Raw genomic sequence first — 25,752 nt, forward strand, 5'->3', positions numbered from 1 at the left:
CATGAAAAAGTGGCCTGGTCGCGGGGCCGTTGGGGGCCAGCCATATTGGCTCCACAGTTCTGATGTTCTGAGGATTTTGTAAAGTCGTAAAATTGGATTGCAAATGGCTTTTTATATTGTTGGATGTTTCGTTGTGAAGGCTAAAAATGGCAGACAGGAGGTGTTCACAGTGCTTTCTGCTGTGCCAGGATGATCTGTTTGACATGCTGCAGGTAGCACTTTAACGGTGATAACTGCTCTAAATGTTCAAAATCAAGTCCGCATTTCACATAATCCATTAATTTAGATGTAAATTAAAGTTCTGAGGCTTTACTTAACTTTAGAAAAGAAATAAAGTATTCTCTCTAAAAGCCTTCAATCTGCTCGTGTTGGAGGAAACCTTCCCTCTTCATATTTGTGCCACTAAAGCAATCAAGCAGATTTCCTCCATTATCTCCCAGATAGCTCACAATTTACAGTAGAAGCCTCATGTGATTACGGGGCAGTTTTTTTTTCTCCCAGTTAAAATGGGAAGTTTTAAAAAGCTCTGCATGCAGCACCGTCTCACTTCTTTGTTCTGAACTGAAAAAAACTAACATGCTAAGCTCTCATCGCTGTGAGGAACATTCTTCCCACTGAAAGCAGTGAAAAACAAGCAGACAACAAAGATTGGGATCTCACTGGAAAACAGTGTTACGTTTCAAAAACCAGAGACTCGTAGATGATCTTTGGCCAAATGTTGTCTGTCAGTGGTTCTGGTGTCGCCCTTAGAGATTGACTTCAGTTATTAAGGCTCGACGGGCAAGAGGTAAAAGAACAACAAGTGCCCGGAACACACTCGTAAAAATCTTAAATTCTGATTATGTGTTTGTCTCAAAACATGCACGCATCCACAGACACCCACGCAAGAACAACACACGCAAAAATCACACACTCTGAAAAGCTCCCCTGTTCCCTGTATTTTGCTTGTAATCTCAAACTATTTGCGTTTTCTCTGTCTTTTTCACAGCCTCAGAACACAACAAAGGGATCTGAAACCAGTATTTTAAAAAAGGGTGCCATTCTGTTACGAGCGCCAAACCTGGCAAAGAAATAAAAAAAGATAGAACCGAAGGCCCTGTTTCGAAAACTACAACATCAATAACGCATAAAAAGTAAATACTGTTCAAAGAAGAGTCATAAAGGTGTGTGCAAGGGGGAGGACTCGTAAACGACAATAATGTAATTGATACAATGAAAACAAATCAATCTTCAGAAAGTTCACAGTCTTGTAGCCCCATGTACCAGTGGACAGGGTGAGGATGAGGCCATGGGGGAGGATGCAAGGTGAAAAAAGGGTATCGGGACAAAATAAAATTGCTTTTAGATTTTCTCAGCCTCCAATACATCAGACATGTTTACTGAAGAGGAAAGATGTACTTGATGTTGCTCCAGCTGCTGTGAACAAGCTCACTGTATGCACACACAGATTCATATACACAGAGGTGGGAAGCCTTTACCTTTAAAATCAACTGCATTTTGTAAATATTTTATCCAAAAGCTGTTTTTAAAAAAACAATATAATCCAACTGAGTTTTGGTTATTTTATATGGGCATCTAGCAACCTGATTATGACATGAGGAAAGAAGTGACATGACACGTTATGTAGAGACACAAGGTCTGTGTTGGCTAGGTCCACAAAACACAGAACGTTCCCTTAGGAAGCTCAATTCCAGTGTGTGGCTTGTGTTTCTGCTTCTAAATGTACCAGCGTGGTTTTGCTTTTAAACAAGACCAAGTAGTTTTTTCTCCCTAAATGTAACCAAGTAGTTTTCGGGCCTAAACCAAACCGTGATGTTTCATAATAATAACAGCATAATGACAATTACCAAGACTACAGAGTTCCAGTAGCTAGCAGGCTAGCTAACCATCATGTTTGTGGCTGTTTGCATGGTGACAAAGGTCTGTAAAGCTTGGTAGTGCCAATGTACGTTGTCATTAATGTTGGCAGAATTGCTGCAGTTCCTCACACGACTGCAGGAGCTCTACTTAATGAGACGCCCCTGTGGCCCCTATGAGCGAAGGGACAAACAGGCATATGGGTCATATAGGTTGGAGAACTTGTCTTGTTCACTGGATTCCCAATCACAATAGTAAGGTTAGGGTGACGTTTATAGGTTCCTGACAAGTTCCTAGAAAAACGGGCTATTTGAGACATTCTGGAGAATAACCTTTGCTTCCAAAAATCCATAAAATATCAAATTTAGGCTTCACATAACTTCCCAACCCTGAATATGTACAGAATTAAAATTGTATAAAAGAAAAGCAGCTGGAGAGACATTACTTTTAAGATTCCTCATGTTAGTTTACAAATAGTACACACATTCCTCTTCTTGTCTTCTCCTCTTCATCCTTTCCTTTGAATGACTGGATGGATGCACATGATAGATGAATGGATGGATGAACGTCCCTGCTGTTGGATGCCCTTCAGTGCGCCCTTCTCTTTCTGAAAAGGAGATGAATTATGTGACAGGTGGGGTTGAGGATGGCAGTGGGGGGCTGTTTTGAAGCTGGAGGGGTGCTGGGTGGACGGTGACGATGATGACAATGATGACAGTAAAAATCATCTGATCTCCACAGTACACACACATTCCTGATGCTCCTGCAATTTCCAGATGAAGAGGAGGTGGGAGGTACAGCGTCTTAGTCTATCTGCTGATGAGGCTTAAAATCTTGTCAGGGGATGGGTCAGTGAGGTGAGGATTAAAACAGGAACTAGCAGAAGTATTTGTGGGGTGGGGGGAGCACTGGTACAAGATGTGCTGGGAGGGACTTTGTGACATCAGGGGATAAGGTTAGTGTGTAGGGGAGGTTGACAGGGAATTGTGGGAGTAGGGAGGTCAGAGTTCACATCATGACATGGCGGCGGCGGTGCAGGGAAAGGTGGTCAGACCGGGAAAAGGAGCGGTCGCACTCAGTGCAGCGGAAAGGTTTGATTCCCGTGTGCTTGCGGAAGTGTCGGGTCAGCTCGTCGGAACGGGCGAAGCGCCAGGTGCAGCCCTCCCAGGTACAGTGGTAAGGCTTCTCTCCTGGAGGGAGGCAGGAGATGAGGAGAAGGGTTATGGGAGAAGAAATAATGGAACAAATATATGAGACATAAATACAATGACGATAGATACAAAAGCTTGTGGCCAGTTGTGTTTAAAAGATTTTGATGGTTTTAATCCACTTTAAGGAGCTTTAAATACACAAACTCCAGCTTTGTTCACACAAACACCTAAATGACTAAATATGGAGCTTTTGTAAAACTGGAAAATCACCACCTAAATACAACCAGCCAGTCACATTGGTTTGTGGCTTATGTGTTTTTATTTGTAAGTCACATTTTGATGACTGTCAGAGACAAAAATGACATCACCGTTTTTGAATGAGTGGAACAGGCAGAGTTAAACTCCGATGCAGATAAAAATCATCTTACTGAAGAAATATTCATTTACACTCCCTGTTTGGTAAATAATGAGACAACAAATTCCCTTAACACCCACTGATTTTGTTGTGTTGTTAGTGTTTACTTTGCTCAGGTCTCACCTGTGTGTATCCTCCTGTGGGCTTTTAGGTGGGAACTTTTGGTGTAAACTTTTTTACAGCCTTCATAGTCACACATGTGGATTCGCCTCCTCTTGATGTCTGGTGAATCTGGATCAACAGGCTCCAAGTCCATCACCGATCTGAGAAAGGAACATGAGTGAGTGATGCTGGCCACTCATCACCAACTTTCTAAGCGACTGCCCTGTTTCCTACAAAGAAGTTTCCTATGGACTTTGGATAATTCATGTTAATATTTCAAGGTATATTGTGTTGAGTTTACATTAAGAAATTCCCACTATCCCATATAAAACACTGACCAAAGTAACAAGTTAGACACAAATTTGTCAGCAACACTGTTACCATTACAAAGTCATCAAAAATTCATTCTCTTTCTTTTGAAAGTATAAGACTTGGCTCTGCTGTGCAGTGGTGAGTTTTTGTCTCTCATCAGGTACAGGTAAATTCGATAGTAATCCCAAGGGCCACCAGGGGGCGACTTAGTCGTAAATCTGCACAACAGCTTTCACTTGGCATTACTTTATCTAGTTCTCTCACTCTCGTTGATTCCCTTATATCATGTAACCCTTCTACTTTTACTGACACTCACACCAACAAAAAAGAGAATCCAATAAATTAAACCCATACACTCTTTTATCTTTATCTCCTTCTCCTAAACATTCATTCATATATCAAAGATTGACGCATCTGTTCTGTGATGATTCTGATTTATTATATTTTTTTAATGTTCATTTGACAACTGTGGTGTAAATAAAGTTGATCTGAAAAAAAAACAACACTCTCCCTAGCCATTTTACAAGGAGGTGTGACAGAAAGCTACATTATGTAACCTTGTTTATATCCCAGTTCTGGGACAATCCTACCCAACAACACACACACATCCAGACATGCACACAAATAGTTCTTACTTGCACAAAAACAACAACAACAACAACAACAAGACAAACATACTTTTTCACTGTATTTCTCTTAAACATTTTCTCTCTCAAACACACTCACATACAGTAAATAGAGCCACACACACAGCAGATTACAGCACTAAACTAATTGTCTACATCCACACCCTGAATTTCTGTTGCACTCACGCAGCCTCACCCACTGGGTGTGGCTGCAGCTCTGACCTGATTTGCTAACACACACACACACACATACACACACAGGCAGGCATTTTACTGTGACCTATTAAGGTTAGGGTAGGAGCAGGAGATTATGTCAAATGTCCACACTTTTCTCTAGAGCACCAAATCCTCATTTATGAAGTGTGTTCAGAGCACACATACACATAAACAGACCATAGACATGCACACACTCATCTCCCTGTAATACAGCCAAGGTGTCTCCAGTCTGTTCTGCTGTACAGAGGATTATATAAGGTTATATAAGCATCCAGTCATGGTAGCACTGCAGTAATGTAATTAGCCAGCAGGCCGCAGGCAAGGGAGATGGTCCACACAAAGACTGCATTTCCCACAAACCCTACGGTGCATCAGTGTCTCTCTCCCCAGCCTTTCTGACTGTACACTCAGATGACATCACACATAATTTGTGGCATTTATGTGCCGTGAACATAACATGACATTCAGATCTCCAGACAACTGATGTTTCGAGTCTGATCAAGAATTCTTGCACTCTGTTAAACATATAGTAGTTACAGTCCAAATTAGCTTTATCACCACACAGATATAAATTCAGCAGAACAATACATATTTAAGGTTATCATAGACATGTGGTTAGCTAGTTAAATGCTAAAATGTTCATTTTGCTGCTGTCTACATCTATCACTGCACATTTTCAGTCCCATCTGCTGCAGTCACTGAAATCAGGACTGCGTCACGTGCATGCTAATGCACATGCTGGTACAGAGCAAACAAAACGACAACAGCAAATGCACACATGGAAAATGGTGATTTTCCATGTGTGTCGCATATTCCTCAAGGAATGTAACCGTTTCATGTATCAGTGTTTTAATATTGTAAATACAGTCACACAAGTGTGGGAAAATTTAAAAAGAGTGCCTAAATACAGTTTGTATCTTGTGTCCTTGTGTGGCATGGACTCACCCTGCATCAAGGCTCTGGGCACTGAGAGAGGCTGATCCGGACTCTGTACCGCTCTCTGCATCGCTGTCACTCTGATACTCCACTGGAGACGTAGAACCTGGCTTAATACGAACTGTGGAGATGACAGGACGAGGGAGCGATGATAGAAGGATAGAGGGAACGAAGGAACATAAAACAGAAACAGTGGTACAAATAGAAAGAAAAGATGGACATTCAACACAGAAGGCAGGATGAAAAGAAATTGAGGAGGGATGATAGAGGGCATGAGACCAATTGAGAGATCAATCAGTAAATAGAAGAAGCAGAACAGAGAAAAGTGAGAGAATCAAAGAAGGAGAGGAGTGGAAACAGAAAAGAACAGCAGGAGGTTAATAACTTCTTAACAGTGATGCCTGGATTCCAGCAACTTAGTAAGGCAAAGACTTGTCCCAAGTGTGTGTGTGTGTGTGTGTGTGTGTGTGTGTGTGTGTGCGTGTGCGTGTGCAGATACAATATGTGGCCTGCTAAGCTACAGAACTGATGGATCAAAACTGCTGGATTTCACAGCCAGTCTTTCTGTTAAGAGAAACATCTTGTCCGAGCAGTCATTCTCTTCTTCTCTCCTATTTCGACAACCTTTTACGATGTCAAAGCAGGAGGAACACGATGCAAACAGATTATAATACAAAAATATTCTGCAGAAATCTCAGACAATGCTAATTAGCAGTTAGCTGAATGACAAATCTTTACACTATCAGAAGTTTCTACTGGTTGTTTTGTTTTGGAAAGCACACATTGGCTTTTTTCCAGGGAGTATAATCAATAAGTTGTGCTCTTTTTTGATAGCTTAGTGGAACTGCCTGGAAGATATTTTCCGTTGAATGCTGTTATTAATGTTCATCTTAGCTAATATGCAGAGGGAACACAGTTGTTTCTGGAAAGGTAGGTCTCTCAGTGTGCAGTTCTTTCTGGAAAGGTAGGTCTCTCAGTGTGGGATCGATCATAATAGATCACAAAATCATATATGGAAAGCTGCTCTAATCAATAGTTTTATACCAGATTCACAAGAGGCTATTATGGAACCAGGTGTACATACACATTGGAAATTTATTTCAGCTTGCAGCACCTCTCAAAGAACATTTCTATCACACACAAAAATAAAAATAGAAGAGGTAAAGGGTAGAAAGAGAAGGAAGAAAAGTGGAGTTCTTTACAAATGAGGTAGCATGGAAGGGTCCGGGTTAATTGTTCATGAAGGAGACAGCCTGTAGAAAAAAGCTGTTCCTGTGGGAGGAGGTTTTTGTTTATAGGGCCCTAAAATGTCTTCCAGAAGTGAGCAGTTCGAACACGTGATATGCATATTAACAATGGATCAAATGACTGCACAGATAGTTATCAGCCACCTCTAAAGCTCTTCTCAGCTCTACATATCATTTTAATGTCTTTCAGCCTATTGTTTTGGTTTTACACTCACAACTTGAATTGTTGAGGTTTGCTCTCAGTGCTATGAAAAGCATTGATTCACCAAGTGTCCTTAGAGAAAAGCTCTAACAATTTCACTGTCTGCCAAGTACCGACTAGCAAAGTTTACAACTGAACGTAGCAAGCTGTTTATCTGTGAAAGAGTTAGATATGAGAGATGATAGACTGTAAATAAATTAGCACAGTGTGAATTAAGCAACCAATTCCTCAGGTTTCTAGAGTCTGGACAAGTGCAATAATCTAAATGATACGATTATAAAAATTAGTGATGAAAGGAAGTGGGTGAAACATCTATCCTTATATTGGTTTAGGATAACTCCATGGTCAGTCAGTGTCTCTCTCTCACTTCTCTCCTGCATCACTTCCTCTTCTCTTCCTAAAATTCACAATTTGACGACTTGAAAGCAAACTACCAAAGCTGAAAACACAATATGAGCAAACAATGTACAATTTCTGCACCAAAATCAGACTAATTACATGTGGTGGCAAAACATGATGAATGACACCCCCCTGAAAAACAGTTGTAGGAATGTGGTAGGCATACTGTTCAAAGTCCACTCAGCCTGAAGAGAGGGAAGAGAGGTGGGGCAGTTGGATGGGTGACACAAGGAATTTGGGTGGAATATCTGTGGGTGTGTGTTGGTGTGGGGAGGTCACACACCAAAAGAAGTGTTCTTTGTCTCCAGAGACAATTAAGCTGCCCCCACCCCTCCGCCACTGCAGCCTTCCTTTTTTTTTATCCAAAGGCAAGACAACACATCTCCTCTCCTCTCCCTGCACCCTCCCCTCTTCATCCGTCCTCACCCCTGCAGCATACCTAACTCCATGCCACCCCTACCTTCACTTCACACACCCAGTCTCACTCTCCTCCACCCTTAACCAAGCCTTCTTTCTTTCTTTTCCTCCCACACAAGACCACAGCACATGAACAGTAAATATCAACTGCCTCCTGCTTGTTCCCTTTGCAGGTAAAAGAAAAGGAACAGGAAATATCAAAGTCCCCATCTTGTTCTCTTGCTTTCTCCCTCCCTCGCTCATTCCCCTCGCCTGGCTCACGTCTTCACTCTTTGTTTCTGTTTTTCTGTTACATGACTCCTGACTGTGAAATGTAGCACCAGAACAGAATTTCAATGTGAGCTATACGAGAACATAAAGCTCCTTCACAGACAACTTCAGAATCCACACTGTTAAAATAGGACCAGTACTTTTAAAGCTCAGTTGAAAATCTTTTTTTTTTTAGTTGCTGACCTTAAGCATTGACGTGGACGTTCAGGGTGTGGCAGTACACCATAACTTCACTGTTAGGTGTGGCGACAGGTGCAGCACTACGGAACAAGCTGCTTTCAACCTGGTATTAACTTACTCTTCAGTGCCAAGAGATTTCTGTCACTGACATTTACAGTCAATGAAGCAGTCAGAGATGTCAATCATGGCTTGAATGAAATGGTAAAATGTCATCAACGTGATGTCATTTGTTGCACATTGTTCCGGCAAAGTGAAAACAAAGTAAAGCAAAAATGTAAATTATAATACTCTATGATGCAACACATTTTGGCACATCTGGAACGTCACAGACAGTTGAAGTCAGACAGTTTGAGAGTATCCTCAGGACAGTTTGTATGCTGCAGATCCTGGCAGAAGTTTCCGAGAATTACTGCGTCCCTCGTTTACATTCCTGAGTCAAGGCTGCTTGGGTTGGGATTAGAAACCAAGGTGAACTAAACTGAATTTACTGAGGGGCTTTACTGCAGTTTGTGAAGGGGTGGAGTTCTGTTTTGCTAGCTTGCCTGAGCAAATGTCAAGCTTCCTTTTGTGTTTACTCAGGGATGGATTTCACTCCCTTTAACCTTTCTGTTCATTGCTGTTTATTTAATTGATTGGTCAGCTTGGACTGTTTAAGGCGCTCCTGACCTATTAAGCTGACATGATGACAGCAGAACAAACTGATTTCAGAGTTGCCTGAAACAAAGTCTCCTTCACTTCTTTGTCTCTAGTTCTTCAATACTGATAACCTGTTTAGGACACCCGAGGAGCAGAACTTGACCAAGCACAAGTTATAAAACCACAGGTTAGTAAATCAGCAACCTGCACAGCAGGTTCCTCTTTTGAGTTATGAAATATCTTGAGAGAGCGGCAGGCTGATAAAGTGGTTAGCACTGTCATGTCACAGCAAGAAGGTTCTGGGTTCGAACCTCGTGCCTTCCTGTGTGCAGTTTGCATATTCTCCCTGTGCCTATGTGGGTTTTCTCTGGGTGCTCTGGCTTCCTCCCACAGTTCAAAGATTAGACTGATCAGCGACTCTAAACTGCCCACAAGTGTAAAAGTGAGTGTGAGTGGTTGTGTGTCTCTATGTGTTGCCCTGACTAGTGACCTGTCCAGGGTGTATCCATTGGCCTGATGTCAGCTGTGAATGGCACCAGCCCCCAACATGACCCTCTGTAGGATGAGTGGTAGGAATAATAAATAGATTAGATAGATTTCCCCAACAAAATATGAGAAGATGGAGTCAGCTGTGTTGACAGCTGAATTTCAAGCAGGAGCATTATTTTACAACATACATAACATTTCTCTCTGTGAGTTTCCTCATTTTATTGAGGATATCAATCATCTGGCACATATGGACAGCATCCAGAATGACAAAGATAGACAGGCAGTCAGACGGCAACTCTAACATACCCCTAACCACAAACACACACCAGCTCCCTCTGGAAACACACCGTACTCCCCTGAGGCCGAGAGCTACCCTTAAACGACAGTGTGTGCAAAAGGAACAGAACCATAGAAGAACAATGGAGGGTGTGACAGTCAGAGACAGAAAAGCTCAGCGTGGAGAGGAGAGGTCTAGTAAGCTGACAACATCTCACACTGCCTTCCTTTTCCTAACTGGTGTTAATTTGCAAAATTTTTACCTACCACTCCCTGTGCTATGTTCCACCTCAACATCCTGTTTCAACATAATGTGCATGAGACTGAAGGAAGGAAGAGTTTTAAAACTGCTGTTTCATTGTAACATAAAACATCTTTGTACGAAGTGGTTGATGCTGTATGATTTTCACATAAATGAGACTAACTGTCAGACTGAGGCAGCAACACAGAAGGCCACCGCTTCCACACTGTGGTGGTACAAAATGCACAAGCAGTAGTTGAAGTACTGGTAGCAGTTGTAGTAATAGCAGTAGTAGCATTAATAGTAGCAAATCATATGATGTTGTTACTTGACACCCATTTGATGCAGGGGAGGCACATCAACACAGCAGATTTAGCATATAACATAAAGTTATAGGACTATTAGTTGATTATTCATCTGAAGAGCCAATCGCCCGAGCTATGATTTGCCTGAGGGTGTATTGTTTATTAGCTGAAAGTGTGGGTCACATTAGAAAACATGTCCTGACTTGACAAGAGAAGAAGTCATGGCACAGCAGAGAACAGGCTTGAAAATAGTCCAGAGGTCTTATCTGCTACAATACATGACTCACTGCTGCTATTTAAAAAATAATGGAGGAGGTTGTTTTGACACTTGGCACACTATCAGCATGGATTAGACCTAGCAGTAGTAATGATAGCAATAACAGTGTTATTATGCTAAGGTTTGGTATGTAATGTTCAGAATGTTTTATTGTTTTGCTATGATTCATTTGTTCAGAAATTAAAATAGGTCTGATTGACAGCTGCTTCCTTGTTTGGAACGGCAAGGACATTAAAACATAATTGCATCACTATGAAAAATGAAGAAGAAAAATGGTGCATGGATAACATCAACACAGCTTTACAGGTTGCTGTAAGACAGTTATAACACGTCAGCTGAAAATGATACATATGTTGTATGTTAGTTACTTCTGATTGGCCAAAATAACTCCAACACACAAACAAACATCCTTGTTTTTGTCACTTAGTTGGGCTTTACAGCGACTTACATTCATTTCCCGGCGACTTATCCTAGCCTGAACCATAACCACAACTTGCCTAACCCCTGACCTCACCCTAACCTAACCTACCCTTAAACCAAGTTGTCTCTCTAAAGTTCAATGATTTGCTTTGTGGGGACTAACATCTGGTCCAGGATTTGGCTCCCACCAGGAAGGTTGAGTCCCCATCGTGTGAGTGTGTAAAGAGGTTTCAGTTCCCACAATGTAAGTAACACCAAGCGCGTGCACACGCACGCAACAGCTGGCATGAACATGATGTCAGACTGAATAATGAAGTGAAAACTAAATGGAATTCGGTGACATTATGTGACAAGCTCTCAAAGAGGATATTAGCTAATGTAGTCTGTTTGTGTACCATGCTAATGTTTAGTTATTGTTGGCATGCTAGAATATTACAACTGATCATAAACTACAGCTGAAGCTGATGGAAATCATTTTATTATTTTAAAGGTCATGAATTAAAGTATTGTATGAAGACTAATATCAATCTACAGTATGAAAAATCCAGATCAATCGCCATCGCTGTTGCTTATGGGACTACGTCAGGGTGCAGCAGTAACACATCAGTAACAGGAACAGCATAATTATTATTATTATTATTACCATTATTTCCTGTATTCCCTGGCAGAGATTAATTAATAAAGTCCTATCTGATCACTGTTAAGATGTCTTCCTGGAGATTTTCAGTGAACCACCCACCTGAGCCTTCTGAGCGACCGTCACTGCCTATGAGCGGCACTGTAATGGCTGCTGTGGCAACGCCATCAGTAGACATTGTGGTGTAGACAACAGGGAGCGACTGCACCACCACGGGGATGGTTTGCAGCTGGCCCACCTTGCTGGGCATGCTGACTGAGGGGATTGTATGTATGACGTGGAGGATCTGCTGTCCCCCAGCACCCTGCGTGGCTAAGATAGAGCCTGGAGAGAGTACCTAGAGGGGAAGAGGCAGGGAATATGATCAGCCACTCAAACCTTACTGTATTTGTCGTCCCAAAGCTTCACTATAACAGTGTAGGAGGTAAGAATTTGTGGTTACCATGGACCCTATCGATTGTACCGTGGAGGGGACAGGTGTGGCTGGCAGGCCGGGTTGGGTCACGGCACTGCTGGGTGCAGGGTTGACTGTGCTGCTTGCTGTAGAGGCAGTGAGCGAAAAGACGCGGGGTTTGTTAAGAGACAAGTCAACGGGTTCCATCTGGTCCTCAGCGGGGCACGGCTGGGGCGAAGAGGGTTCTGTCTTGCAAACTAGCGGCTCCTTCTTCACCTTCAGGTCTGTTGGCTGTGGGAAGTTGGCACCTGGCTGCTAGAGAGGAGACAGGAGGGGGTCAAAGACATCGAAGAGAAGTTAAGAAAACTGACCGTAATTAAACTTAAAGATGACACTGAAGTTTTGTGTACCTTCATGACAGAATAAGACTTTAACTCCAAGAAAAAAAAATTTTTTAGAATAAAATATGGAATAAAAGATAAATATAGAAAATAGACAAAAAAAAGTTAACATTTCCATAATTGTAGATCTATTAGTAGCTACTTAAGGTCGAGGCAGGGTTTTATTTCAGATTTTACATAATGACTCCTGCAATTGGCTGAGTAAACTCCTTCTCAAATTAATCTGAGTTTATATTCTGAAAGACCAGTATAGGCCTAATTTTACTGGCAAACTGATGTATTCAATAGACTAATCACTGTTAGGTCCCATAAATGCTGAGATGTTCTACTTTATTGTTTGAGTCAAACAATCCAACAAAGATGAAATGATTTTATTATTTTTATTCTGTGCTGTGAGACTGAGCTGGAATCACACAGGCAGAGGAAACACAGCACTTCAGTTTTTTTTTTTATACAGTCACGTCACCTGGCTGTTAAACAGCCATGGTAATAAATGTACATAAAAACTCAGGAAGAGAAGTTAACTCCAACTCACAGGGTGAATTTAAATCATCAGCTAACAGTTTTGTTGTGTGTGTGGTGCTAATGGCAGGGAAAGATGAAGACGACACTGTTTCAGCATTTGCCCCATTAACTTCTACCTTCTAACTAACTTTGGCTGAGGCTCATGGGTATTGTAGTATTTAGATCAATCAGCCAAACCAAGCTGGCAGAAAAAAAGAACTGCTTCACCCTGGGTTGATGCTTTCATATCCTTTGCATCAGGGGTATGCATACTATGCCCTAGTTTTCTCAGCCTCCTCAGAGGACCAGAGCACCCCATTGGCCTCTACAGCCACCCAGGGCTCAGCTGCCATGTAGCTTGAAAGCAAAGGGAACAATGGCTGCTGTGTGGAACACCAGAGGGGAGGGTAGCTGAAAAAGAGAGAGAAACAGAAAAAGAATGGCTGGACGAGTATACAGAGAGACTGGTACCGACTGAGAGAGTAAAAAAAGAAGAAGAGGAAGAAGGAGAAATGTGAATGAGAAACAGGAGAAACAAGTGAGGCTGGCTCTGAGTGAGGAGGAGAGGGTGGAGCTTGCACTATAGCCTTTCAACAGGTCACACAGTTCAGCTGGAGCCTGGACTGTGTTATGGTTGATGAAGACAAACATGAAGGTTAGCAAACTACCCCCTGCAGTTAACAATCATTAGGCTGCATGTGAAAATAATCTCTGTAAAGGGAACATATTGGTGATTTTATATGTCCTCTTTACCTCTGCCAGGTTTGGAGGAGGAAATTAATTAAGGAGCTCTGGCAAATAGGAAAAGAAATGAGCAAAGAAGGGGGGAGGCTTTGACAACACGTAAGAAAAACATATGCAGCACCTGCACCAAACTTGGCTAAGATAAGGAGGAGTTTAAAGAGCTCTATATTAAGCAAGCAGGAAAAGAAAGGAAAGACAGGGGGAGGAGAGAAAGGGGAAGGAGAGGAACGAAAGATCGGCAAAGAACAGGAAGCTGGGTCGTTACACAATTATTGAAAGATATCCTTAAAAAAGAGGGAAAACTGTGAAAGAAGAGATGGAGTGGGTGCGAAAGAGAAGAGAAAAAGAGAAGCGAGGAAAAAAGAGTGGGTGGGAAAGGCCCATTGTTGCCATGGAAACTGGGAGCTATCAGCTGACTCCATGTTTTCCACTTGTTCCCCACCCACCACCAATTCCTTTCCTCTTCCCTCCCAGTCCGTTCATCTTTCTATCCCTTCAACCCCACCTCCTCCTGCCTTTTTTCATTTACTTCACCCGCTCTATTATGGCCACACCCCGTTTCACCTTTCTCTCCCACAGCCTCCGCCTGTCCCTGCAGCATCTCTCGCTCTTTACATCAGGTGCACTTTTATTTCTTCCCACCTCACCCTCACATCCCTCGCTGGCTTCGTTTTCACTCACTCTCTCTTGTATTTCTCTATTCTTCTTCACTTTTGTCTGTTTTTTTCTGTCCTCTTTTCACGGTTGATCAGATTAAACTCACAACTCTTTTTAAAATCCTCAAGTCCAATAGAAAAAAAAAGCTTAAGTGGACAACTGCAAACTCTCAAATCTGAGAGACAATTTGAAGAAGAAAGAAATTAGAGAAGGGAGACAAAGAGAAACTTTCTGATATGAGGACAGTGTGATTGGCTTAACTGTAGAAGGAAAAAACTGTCATGATTCTGTGCCCTCTGCTTCCGTTCTCATGCTCTTATTTTGACACCACTTCCTGTCACGGTATCATTGCAGCTACGGACTCTTTGCACTAGTCAGTGACAATTGTTTGCACCTGTTTTCACCCCTTTATAGGCAGTTCCCACCAGGAAGCTGCCAGATTGTTCTAACTTATGTTCAGACTTTCCAGCGTGTTTTCTTGCGCCTGTTATTCCAGCTCTGACCCTGGATTGCCTTGTAACACCTTGTAAAAACCTATCACCATGGTCACCAGCTCCCCAATGTTTTACAGTGTGTCTTTAACAAGTTACCAGGATGTAAAAAAAGTCAAACGTCATGTGGAAACAAATCATCAGCATAGTGCGGCTGCATCGTAATAGCAACTGTCTGTCAGAGTATGTAAATGTGCTCAACACAGCACACCTTCAGTGCTACAGAGTCGCTGAAGGCCCAGCATCCACGTCTGAACGCGTGTGGCAAGTGATGTCTCTCTTGTCACATAAAGGCAAGAATCTGAACCTCACGTGAAACTACATCTTTATCTTGGCCTCAAGTAAAATCTATTTGTGTTTATCTCTGAAACAATCACAACAATCTGCCAGGCCTGGAACACAATTCGCCTTAAACAATAGGTTAACTTGTCTGAATGCACCAAAATGGGGAAAAAAACCAATCCTCACTGAGCCAGCTGTGATGCAGCGGAGCTCGCCACAGCACTCTGCTCTCCCCTTGCACTTCTCAGTTCAACTGCTCCACCATAAAATGGGTCACCCAGTCTTCATCTTGCAGTTAATTCATGTGATCTCTAACGTGAATGGAAGCGGGTAGCAGCTGTGACTGCAGTGGTGAGAAAGCCAGGCAGAGAGGAAGAAGTAACATGTCCTGTACTCACACTAGATCTCATACAGATGAAGTAATAAGCAAATACAGTATCCTCGTATGACCAAAGAAGGCTCTTAACATGGTATGGTGTGTACAATTATAGCTCAATATTGACAGTATATTAGCAGAGCTGGACCATTCGTAATTTCATCTTTCCTTTTTCCTACCAGTTTGGCTGTGTCTGACACACCGTGACCACAAACCAAATTCAGATCACCTTGTTACCAAGTGTGTTTGGGTTTCTTATGTGCCAGTTTAACAGTTTAAGAGTTAGTAGGTAACACAAACTATGTCAACACTGACAGACTTGTCACACACCTTGGTCAGCAGCCACATAACATACTGATGACAGGGTACATGACAAGTGGGGCCAACAGCAGCAGCTCCTGTACCAAATTCTCATTAAGAAATGACATTTTCATGACAACATTTCCATTTACTATGTTATGACTGCCTTAGAACAGACTGCTAGTCATAATCTCATTGCTTTTGTAAGATGGCAGATGTTCAACACACACCATCTGTTCTTCAACTCAGTAAGTAGAAGAAAAGACTAACAGCATTGCATACAGCTTTCAGAGTGCTTAAATATGAAATGGAGATGTTGGGCCTTAGGTAAATACAGATAACTCTCCATTTAAAGAAGCAGGTATTGCTAGTCACAAATCAATCCTTTTTGGCACGAACTTTTCCGCCATCCATTGATAAAATAGATTACTTATTAATTTAGCTGTACAAACCACAGTAACTGAGTTCCGGTTTTGTTTTACGCTGGAGTTTTCACTTAGCAGATTCTCTCTGCTGCTGCTAGCCTTTCAACTGTTGCATGTCTCCTTTCCAAAATTATTCACACAGTAAAAAAAAAAAAGAAATGAACAACCAAATCACAGGATAGAAACAGGAGGGTGCACACAGAGTACAAGCTGAATTCCAGTGAAGCCTAATAAGCTTCCAGTCCATGTCACTGGTGTTTCTTCCTATAGGAAAAACTCAATAGCTCCTAAGGTGAGACACTTACTGCTGTGGCCACTTGTAGTATATATGAAAGGTGAAGGGAGGATAGAGGAAGAAAAGGAAGCACTAGCAGGCAGTGGTGGAAAAAGTATTCCAATCTCTTACTGAAATAAAAGTAACAGTACAATAGTGTACAAATACTCTGGTACAAGTAAAAGTCCTGCACTCAGAATGTTACTTAAGTACAAAAGTATTAGCATCAAAACAAACTTAAAGTACTAAAAGTAAAAGTAATCATCCTGCAGAATGGCACATTTAATATTATTGTATGCCATATGATTTGGTTATAATTACTGATGCATTATTATGTACATCACATTTAATGATACAGCTGGTAAGGGGGGGGGGGCTATAGTCAAGTAAGATAAAATACAAATGATGGATTATGGATGCATCATAACTCATCGTCCAATATGCTAATAAATAAAAGTACTGCTGGGTAATGTGTGAATTTTCCACAGGAGATCAATAAAGTCTTATGATAATACTGCAATGTTTGTATTAATCTGGTTCTGAAACGTAACTAAAGTTGTAAAATAAATGGAGTGGAGTAAAAAGTACAATATTTGCTGCTAGGAGGTAAAGAGAACAGAAGATGGATGAACTGATGAGAGGCACCTTTGGCACTGATTTGCTCATGTGTGTCAGTGCCATCTATGATCAGCAGGGCATACATGTGTGTTCACTTTGTAGGTGCATGTGCTGCATGTAAGTATATCCCCTGTATACGTGTGTACGCCCAAGGAGCTGGAGCATGAGGGCAGATATGGAAGATATACTAAAGACACAGAGCAAAAACAACAGCTGGGGGAGATATTAACTACGAAGCATGCTGCCCCACCCAGCTCTCTCACACACACACACACACACACACACACGTACACATATGCAGCTCCACCCCCTATAACTTGACCCACCCAAAAAAACACCAACTACCCCCCACCCCCCACCCCCAGTCAGTTGCAAAGGGCATGCCTGTTCCTCTCTCTCTTTCTCCGGCTCACCCACCGGTTGGCAGGCTGATCCCAGCACAGCTCACTGTGTCTCTTAGCGAGTGTTACTGTTGACTCTCCTAATGTTACCTAATAGGAGTTGCCAGTGTTGATTTCCTGGGTGCCTAGTAACTTGTCAGCCCCAAACACCCACGCAGGATGGTCTGAGTCTCACCTTAAACCAAATTCCGTTTGAGCTGTAATTGCGGCTGTGCAGAAAAGATCAACCCCCAAAAAATAAGACAGCCTGTGTGCATATACAGGTGTACTGTAAGTTTATGGAGAAATCCATTTAAGGGCATGGATGTATAATTATGCATCTGTAGCAAACAACGTTGTGTACAGTATGTTTGACATGTAAAAACGCTTCCACTGTGCATTTAACATACGTTCAGTGAACATGTTTTTCTAAAGCATCAATTTGTATTCTGTGAGCTTGATGAGGGGCTCCGATACAAAGATTTAGAAGTGTACACATTTCAGCCCACAACAAAAATAAATACATTAATAAAAGTTTTATCTATATGAGGGTCTATAGCCTCATTTAGCATTATCACTGCTACTAGCTGTCATTTCTCATCGGTGTATGGATACGTTTTAAATAACAGCAGAGCAGAAACACAGTGTATTTTCTAGCCCAATGCTGCACACGCATCCTCAATTGTCCATAGACAGGAAACTCATCTATATGCATCATGGTGTCAGTTACAGGTGTGATCACAGCAGATAGAAGTGATGGCAGACAACAACAAAGTCATACATCATATCCAAGTTAAAAATAAGATTTTCCTCTAAAGAAAAAAAATGTTTCCAAGGCATTCGATTGAGAGATTTTATTGTATTTTATTGTTGTGCTTGTTTGTTTGTTTGTTTCTGGAGAACTATACCGTATTGAAAATGCAAGAGCCTACCTTTCTTGGCGTACCCACACTTCTCTGTAACTCTATAGGAATGTGCCTGAACTTGCTGCATCCAGCTGTGGAATACACTGTACAACAAGCGTAGGCGGACAGAGAGTTCACAACACTTCACAAATTGGAACAGTTTGACGATTCTCACTCTGGTCCTGTGTCAAAAGTGTCTGTAGGAATCTCTTTAAAATTCATTTTCCAGGGATCTAAGCATGTCCTCTATTCGAGTTTGCTGACAAACTGCTACTTGCCTCCCTCTTCTGATTTAATGCCTTACACTAAAGTTAGACTCTTAGGGCTCTGTGTATGAAATATCGCTGACACAAACGCATTCAATAAACAAATGAGAATCTAAGATAAGGATTGACAGTCAGGCAATTCACTGAAGTGAGACTAAATTAGAAGAATTTGAAAGGCAAAAACTTTAGTCACGCTGTTTTTATCAGATTCAAAACATCCCTCCCAAAACGGTGGAGAAACTAAACTAAATGCCCGACAAGTCTACTGACCTTATTATTTAAAAATCATCACTTATAAAAACCAAAATCAGCAGGTTCAGTCATCCTGGCAGTGAAACTTTAAACACCAGTAATGCTCGCTACAATGACAGCGTCGACACCCGGGACTCATCGGCTTAACTCGGGAAACAGTTTGTTTGTGTTGGAACCAGGTAGATTTATCTCACCACAGTGGAACATTTTCTCACTTGGTGTAATAACATCCTAAATATAGAGCTGAATAGACAGAATGACTTGTTAACATTAAGATTAAATCAAATCAAAAATTGTTGAAGAGTTTGCGCTCTTAATTCCAGGATTTTGAAAAGATGTGTGCAGCTAAAATCAACATGTCCTTCACATACACAAAGTGCGAGCACACTGACAAAGAGGCTCTTTAGATGCCAAAAAAGTAAATGTATTACATGGGTTTAACATGATGCAGTGAAAAATGTGAATAATAAAAAATGTTAAACAGCCTCTTTGTGGCTTTGTCAGTGTGTGGGAAGTTTTTGTGGAACGCTAAGATTAACGCAGCATTGCCTGTTGTCAAATGACGGGAAGAGAGATGCAGTGATGAAAGTGAAAACTCTGCCCAACAGTGGATGTACACTGGTACCATCTCTGTCAGTGTCCAGTAATGCTCATTAGTACTCATACTTGATATCTGCAGATGAATATATCCCTTTCAGATAAAACAACAGACATTTAAAGATACTTTAAGGTATCCATTGGATTAAAGAATAACTAATCCAAGGAAAGATTAGTGTGGTGATTCTTTCTTTACAAAACCATTCCTCCTCTGCTGGTGAATGCACAGATTAACATTTGAAAAAGCAGCAGCATAATAACACAATACCTCATGAGTGACACATCTTACTTAACAGGACATCACTTTCATTAAAAGTGCTTTATAGATACAAACAACTCTGGACCTCCCCTCCCCCCCTGCTTCTCCAACAACAAAACCTGGGGGGTGCTGTGTCTAACAATTTCCAAAAACAACCCAGATGCAGAAAACTCTGTGGCGATTCATTCACTAAAACACAACAATTATTTTATTGTGGGAATAAAGCATCCTGGCAGCTGAATGCCACAACAGTCTCTGCACAAGCAGGAAAAAATCATCCCTCAAAAACGGTAAAAACTTTAGCTTTCACTGTATCACTAAACAGAACTAAGCCACAAATTCATTTGCTTCTTTACTACAGACAACATGATCTAGAAGAACAGTGTTAAACATTGGCCGATCCACTTAATAAACTATATATTACTAGATTAAATCAGAAAAAAAAAATTCTGCTTCCTGTCTAACTCAGAGCAACTGTTTTTACTTCCTGGAAGCTCTGCTCTGGAGGAGGTAGGCTGCCCACAATGACATCATCATTCTGCACCAGAAAAGGAAACGATATCCATCCAATATCCACAATACCCCACCACCACCAACATCTCTCTCGCTGCATCCAAAAATTGTCAGTGTGCACCCCTCTGAATGGGCAGAATCCTCGAATATAGACACTCAAACACACACGGTGACTAACACTCATGCTTGCAAGGCCCCTCTGGCAACAGCACAGTAAATAGGCCTCTAACCTCTCATGTCTCATGCTCTCTCTCTCTCTCTCTCACACAAACACACAAACACACGGGAAGTAATACAGTGTGTGTACGTGTGTATGTGTGTAAGTGCGGCCAGCCTTTGTGCATGACTGCTCCTGTTTGCTGGACGACAGCTGACTTGTTTATGTGCATACATCAGTGAGACACACATGCATAGAGGGCCTCACTGTGCATGTGTCTGTGTGTGTATATGTGTGTGAGAGAGATTACAGGGCTATTCAGTGCTGTGTGCTGTGCTGGCAGGTATTCAGTAAGTGTGTGTGTGTGTGTGTGTGTGTGTGTGTGCGCGCCTTTGGTTGAAGTGGCAAGTTAGAGAAAGAGTGAGGAGGGGGCAGGGAGAGCGCAAGAGAGGCAGAGAAACAGAGAGAGAAGCTGGTTTAGAAAGGTGGAGGAGGAAGATGAGGAGTGGGGAAGGGGAGGAGGAGTGTCAGGCTACTCCTACCAGAGCCGCGGTTGCCATGGCAATGGGGCGAGCGGAAGCAGAGCCTCCCTTGACATATCCTATTAGGGCAAGAGAGAGAGAGGGAGAGGGAGCAGAGAAAGAAAAAGAGACACGAGAAAGAGCTTGAAAGAACAAGTAGAAGAAGAACTGCGGGAAGAGAGATGAGATAAAGTGTGCATGTTCTGGGAAAAAAGAGACGGTCTTCTAACTTTTGCTGGAAACCAAGGCCGAAGAATGACCCTTGACCTTGTTCTAACACGTCGTAGTTAACATGTACAAATCAGGCCAGTCAGTGCGACCTCAGACCATATAATGGTACAAATTTCGAGAGATGTGGAGTCAGTTAGTTTGCTTGTAAAAAAAACAATCCTCTATTGCTGCTTGTTTCCTGATTTGGAGTACCTTTTGTATGTATTTAGCTGTCTAAGCCAAGAATGCAAAGCTGGAACAAGCAAACATCACCTTGCCAGTGTCGTTGCTGTTTATAGTGATGATGCCAGCACAACATATTAAAAGTGATAATAACACACACTAGTTAAGAGAAGATGGAATCTTAAGTAGGATGTGAGGCCTTAGGTTCTCAGTGCCTGGAGGATCTACTTCCTGGAGACTTTATCTTTAGACAGGAAACTCCACCCCCATCAGTCTGAGACAGCCACAGAGATGTGGTCAGTTGACACACACACACACACACACACACACCCTTTGCTTAATGATCCCTTATGCAATACTGCTCCACCCAGCCCCCACCCTTTACTAACTCCATTGACACCATGCCACAACACAAATGCACATGCACACATTTGGTGCTACCAATCCCCTCCCGCTCTACCTTCACTGTCTCATGTCAAAATACTGATATAATTCTGCTTTTTATCTGACATATATGATGTTTTTCCATCAGTGAATCAGGAGCATAGGTTCTAACAGCAGCTAAATAGTTTAGTTCCTGTGGGGTTGAATTATAGGCAAGTGCCATGTCAGTCAAAGTAACAAGACAGTAAACACCTCCAGTGCTGCCATTAAAAAAATTTCTCTACTTGTCCTGTAGTTTATTCTAAGAAGGGCAATTAGCATGACTAGCATTCAGTCTGCGTGTTCTTGCTGCTGGCTGTACAGAGCCAACTGGAGACAGCAACATTATAACCATCCTGTGCTACACTAGCTTATCTCCTCATTAGTATAGTGGTGAGTATCCCTGCTTGTCAGGAGACCGGGGTCCGATTCCCTGATGGGAAGTGTGTGTAACTTTAGGGGTGGCTGTGGTTCAGTAAGTACAGCGGCCATCCCCCTGGCCAGAAGGTTGGGGGTTTGATTCCGGTTCTCCCTAGTTTCTCCTGATGGCCAGAGCAGTGCCTTGCAGAGACAGCGCCGCCACTGGTGTGCATGCGTGTGTGTGTGTGTATGAATTGGTGCCTCAGACGACTCAGTTCTGTACTGGAGACAAACTCCTTGTGTGTGTAACATACTTGTCGAATAAAACTGACTATTTAAAAGAAATAAAATAAACTTGAATGCAACACACAGGAGGACAAAATGGATGAGTCAAAATTCTGCAGCGCAGCCTGTCCTTATCTGAACGTCCACACCCTCTCCACCTTCCCTCCTATCTTTCCTCTCCATTTGGTCTCCTTTGTCATGTCTCCTCGCTGTCAAATTGTTCCTTTTTCTGTCTCCTCTTCCCTCTCTGCTTTTTTACACATCCAACAGCTTCCTCTCTTCATACAACACCCTTCCCTGTGTCCTTGGTATGCAGGCTGTGTTAATGATTGCTATAGCATGCCTGTGACTTCAACAGGCCTCACCTTATCATTACTGCTCACGCCCTTTTTTCTACGCCCTCTTCTATCTCCCATTATAACAGGGTACATGGGCTTATCATGCCTATCCACTTAACACTAAGGCTAGAAATGTCAAAGGTGTAGCAACATGCCTGCCTTTATGATTAGTCTATTAATAATCCATGTTATCTAGTCCATCAACAAATCCTGTGACCCTAATCAGGATGAGGAAATACAATCAGCCACATGACAGTCATAAACATCAGCTGTGACAAGTATTGCTTCTTTTAATTTAACAAGGTCAGACAAGGTGTGCCCTTTTGGAAGAAAACAGGTAGACAAATTATTCCTAATAAGCCTATTGATAACGGATCTAAATTCCTAAAGATATAACAAATGTTTGAACTTCCAAACAAAACTTAAGAACCTGCTGTCATTATTAAACAGACCTGTTAACTCAGGATGAGTTATGAATGTCAACCAGTGCTGTTTGCTTACATCAGTAGTTTCCAGCCTTTTTTTGCATGTGAACTCTTTATAAAAAAGCCGTGTCTACATGTGACCAGTCACTCGTGATCACATGCAATACAGACAATGTGATATACCTTTTGTTTTACCACTACAAAAAACTATTGTGTTGGAGAGAACTCAAGTATTGTATCTTGTACATTTACGACATTGGTGCCTTTTAATGCTGCTAAATTAGCAAGCCCATTATTTGACTTTACACGGGTTTGAACATATTGTGACCTTCGGCTTGCTTCATTCATGATTACTCAGCCAGGTGCAGGCTAATCAACTCAAGAGGTTTCACCTGTATGCAGTATTTAAAGAAGCTGTTGTACTATGAGCCTGATGAAGGCCAGATGGTAAAAAAGGTTATGTCTTCTTGTAAAATAAAGTGTTTTTCTTGTCACTGGGTGCAATCCTAATTTCCAATTAAAGGACTGGACTGCACAAAATCAGGCAAAATGACAGTCACCATATAATTTTACGTATATTCAGTTAAAAAGTCTAAGTATATATTTGGATTTCACTTGTTTGCGCTAGTTTAAGAGAACCTACATACTGAAACCAGGTGTGGAAAGTGCAACGAAATATTTTGTTCCTAAAATGATAATAAGAAATATCTCTGGAAAAATAATCAGGATGATGTTTACTGTTCAAATCCTCTGAAATATATACAGAATATCTGAGAAAATACAAGTAAAAAAAAAAAAAAAAAAACAGCTGTCAAATATAAGGTATGGGCTCTCTGGTCCCCAGTTCTGTGTAAATCATAATGCAGCTCTACGCTCCAATTCGTTTAATTTATTAGCAAGTGGCCAGACAGAAATAGCTTGATCTTGAGAGATAAAACCGCTGGGAAATTCAGGAGACGTGTATGGTGAACCCAGCAGTAGACTGGTTTCTTGAGCTGTTTTTTTCCTCAAAATGATTCATACAGTCTGTTGTCAGGGCACTTTGACCCTGCCGTGACCTCTGACCTCATCACCATTTGTTTCATAGAGCTTGTTCTACTGATACGCTCCCTGACAGTCACTCAGCATAAAAACAAATGAAAGGTCAACTTTGCTGATTGACAAGCAAAACTGCAAATGTCAACACAGTCACAGCACAAGAGAGCAACTGTTTGTTCATAAAGCTTTTTAATCCATCCACCCACCAGGACTACCTGCTCCACTTTCCTGACATCATGTTGACAGATTAGAACATCATGATATCAATAAAACCTGTCATCTTCACTTATCCAGAAAAGCCAGGTTCTTTACATTCATTCACCGCTCCTTGAATCCCTGAGTTTTATGATTCACTTAAAAGCTTTCCAGCAGTAAGGTGTCATTCAGCTGCAACGACCAGAGAATTCCCACCGGTCTGGGAACTCCTGAACCTGATGTCAAAGACCTATAGCATTAGCCCTCGAACCACCACCATGCTAACAAAAACCTAATCTAACAGATTAGTAATTTATCAAATGAAATCCCAGCCATTCTCTGGTTCTCAGGTGTGAGAATTTGCCACTTTTGTATTATTGTACATTGAATATTTCTCACATTTGGCCTGTTAAATAAGAGTAGAAATATCACAGTGTAAAAATACTCTGTTACAAGTGAAAGTCCTGCAAACATACAGTATTAGCATAAAAAATGTTTAAAGTAGCAAATGTACTCATTATGTGAGTTAGCTCATTTCACATTAATGCACATTATATTACTGGATAATTACTGATGTATTATTTGGTCACTGCCTTAATGTTGCAGCCGGTAAAGGTGGAGCTAATGTTAACTACATTAATTTGAAATAAACAGCAGAAGAAGAAGAAACAAAGGAGCTGCCATAGCCACAAAAGCAGAACAAAGGAAATCCTTTCATACAAGAATTTCAAACTCCATAAAGAGATTATGTTACCATATGTTTCAAGAGAACTAAAGCATCTGATGTCCCTAACCTCCATCACAGCAATCAGCACACTTCACCTCTCACTCATCAGTGCACCGTCTAGTCACCCACCACTCTCTGCGCGATCATCCCTCCTTTGTGCTCCTGCTCCACTTACTCTCCCCATCATATGGATCTCCAGTCACTCCTCCATCAAGTTTACTCTTGCACTTCCTTCTCTCCATCATCTATCATCAACTCATCCCTTATTCTGTGCTCCACCTACTGTCCAGGATTTCCATTTCACTCTTTACTTCCCTTTCAATCAGTGCTCTACATCCTCCAATTCTCATCTAGAGAAAAGCTCCTGCAGGTAATATCATTTTCTAAAACATCAAATCAAATCAAATTGTATTTGTATAGCGCCAAATCACAACAAAAGTCATCTCAGGACACTTTACAAAGTAAGGTCTAGACCGTACTGTTATCAATATTATTACATAAGGAAAACCCAACAAATCCCCCTTGAACAAGCACTTGGCGACAGTGGGGAGGAAAAACTCCCTTTAACGGAAGAAACCTCCGACAGACCCCGGCTCTTGGTGGGCGGCCTTCTGCCTCAACCGGTTGGGGTGAGTGGATAG

At 41.7% G+C, this 25,752-nt stretch overlaps 1 protein-coding gene across 2 annotated transcripts in view; it reads right to left on the reverse strand.

The window, feature by feature from the left end:
* Positions 1–44: 44 nt before the first annotated feature.
* Positions 45–25,752, reverse strand: part of klf8 (Kruppel like factor 8) — a 56,901-nt gene continuing 31,193 nt past the window's right edge. The window contains exons 3-7 of one of the 2 annotated variants that reach the window (XM_020598379.1): positions 12,054–12,317; positions 11,714–11,948; positions 5,625–5,736; positions 3,547–3,686; positions 45–3,047 (exon numbers count right to left, since the gene is read on the reverse strand). In XM_020598379.1, coding sequence (XP_020454035.1) covers positions 2,866–3,047; positions 3,547–3,686; positions 5,625–5,736; positions 11,714–11,948; positions 12,054–12,317 — 933 coding nt within the window. In that variant the 3' untranslated portion in view covers positions 45–2,865. Of the gene's footprint in view, positions 3,048–3,546; positions 3,687–5,624; positions 5,737–11,713; positions 11,949–12,053; positions 12,321–25,752 lie in introns of both variants that reach the window. The other variant, XM_020598378.1, reaches the window with a different exon arrangement.

This window comes from Monopterus albus, unplaced genomic scaffold (assembly GCF_001952655.1).
Source record: "Monopterus albus unplaced genomic scaffold, M_albus_1.0 scaffold38.1, whole genome shotgun sequence".
In the NCBI taxonomy this organism is placed as follows: Eukaryota; Metazoa; Chordata; class Actinopteri; order Synbranchiformes; family Synbranchidae; genus Monopterus; species Monopterus albus.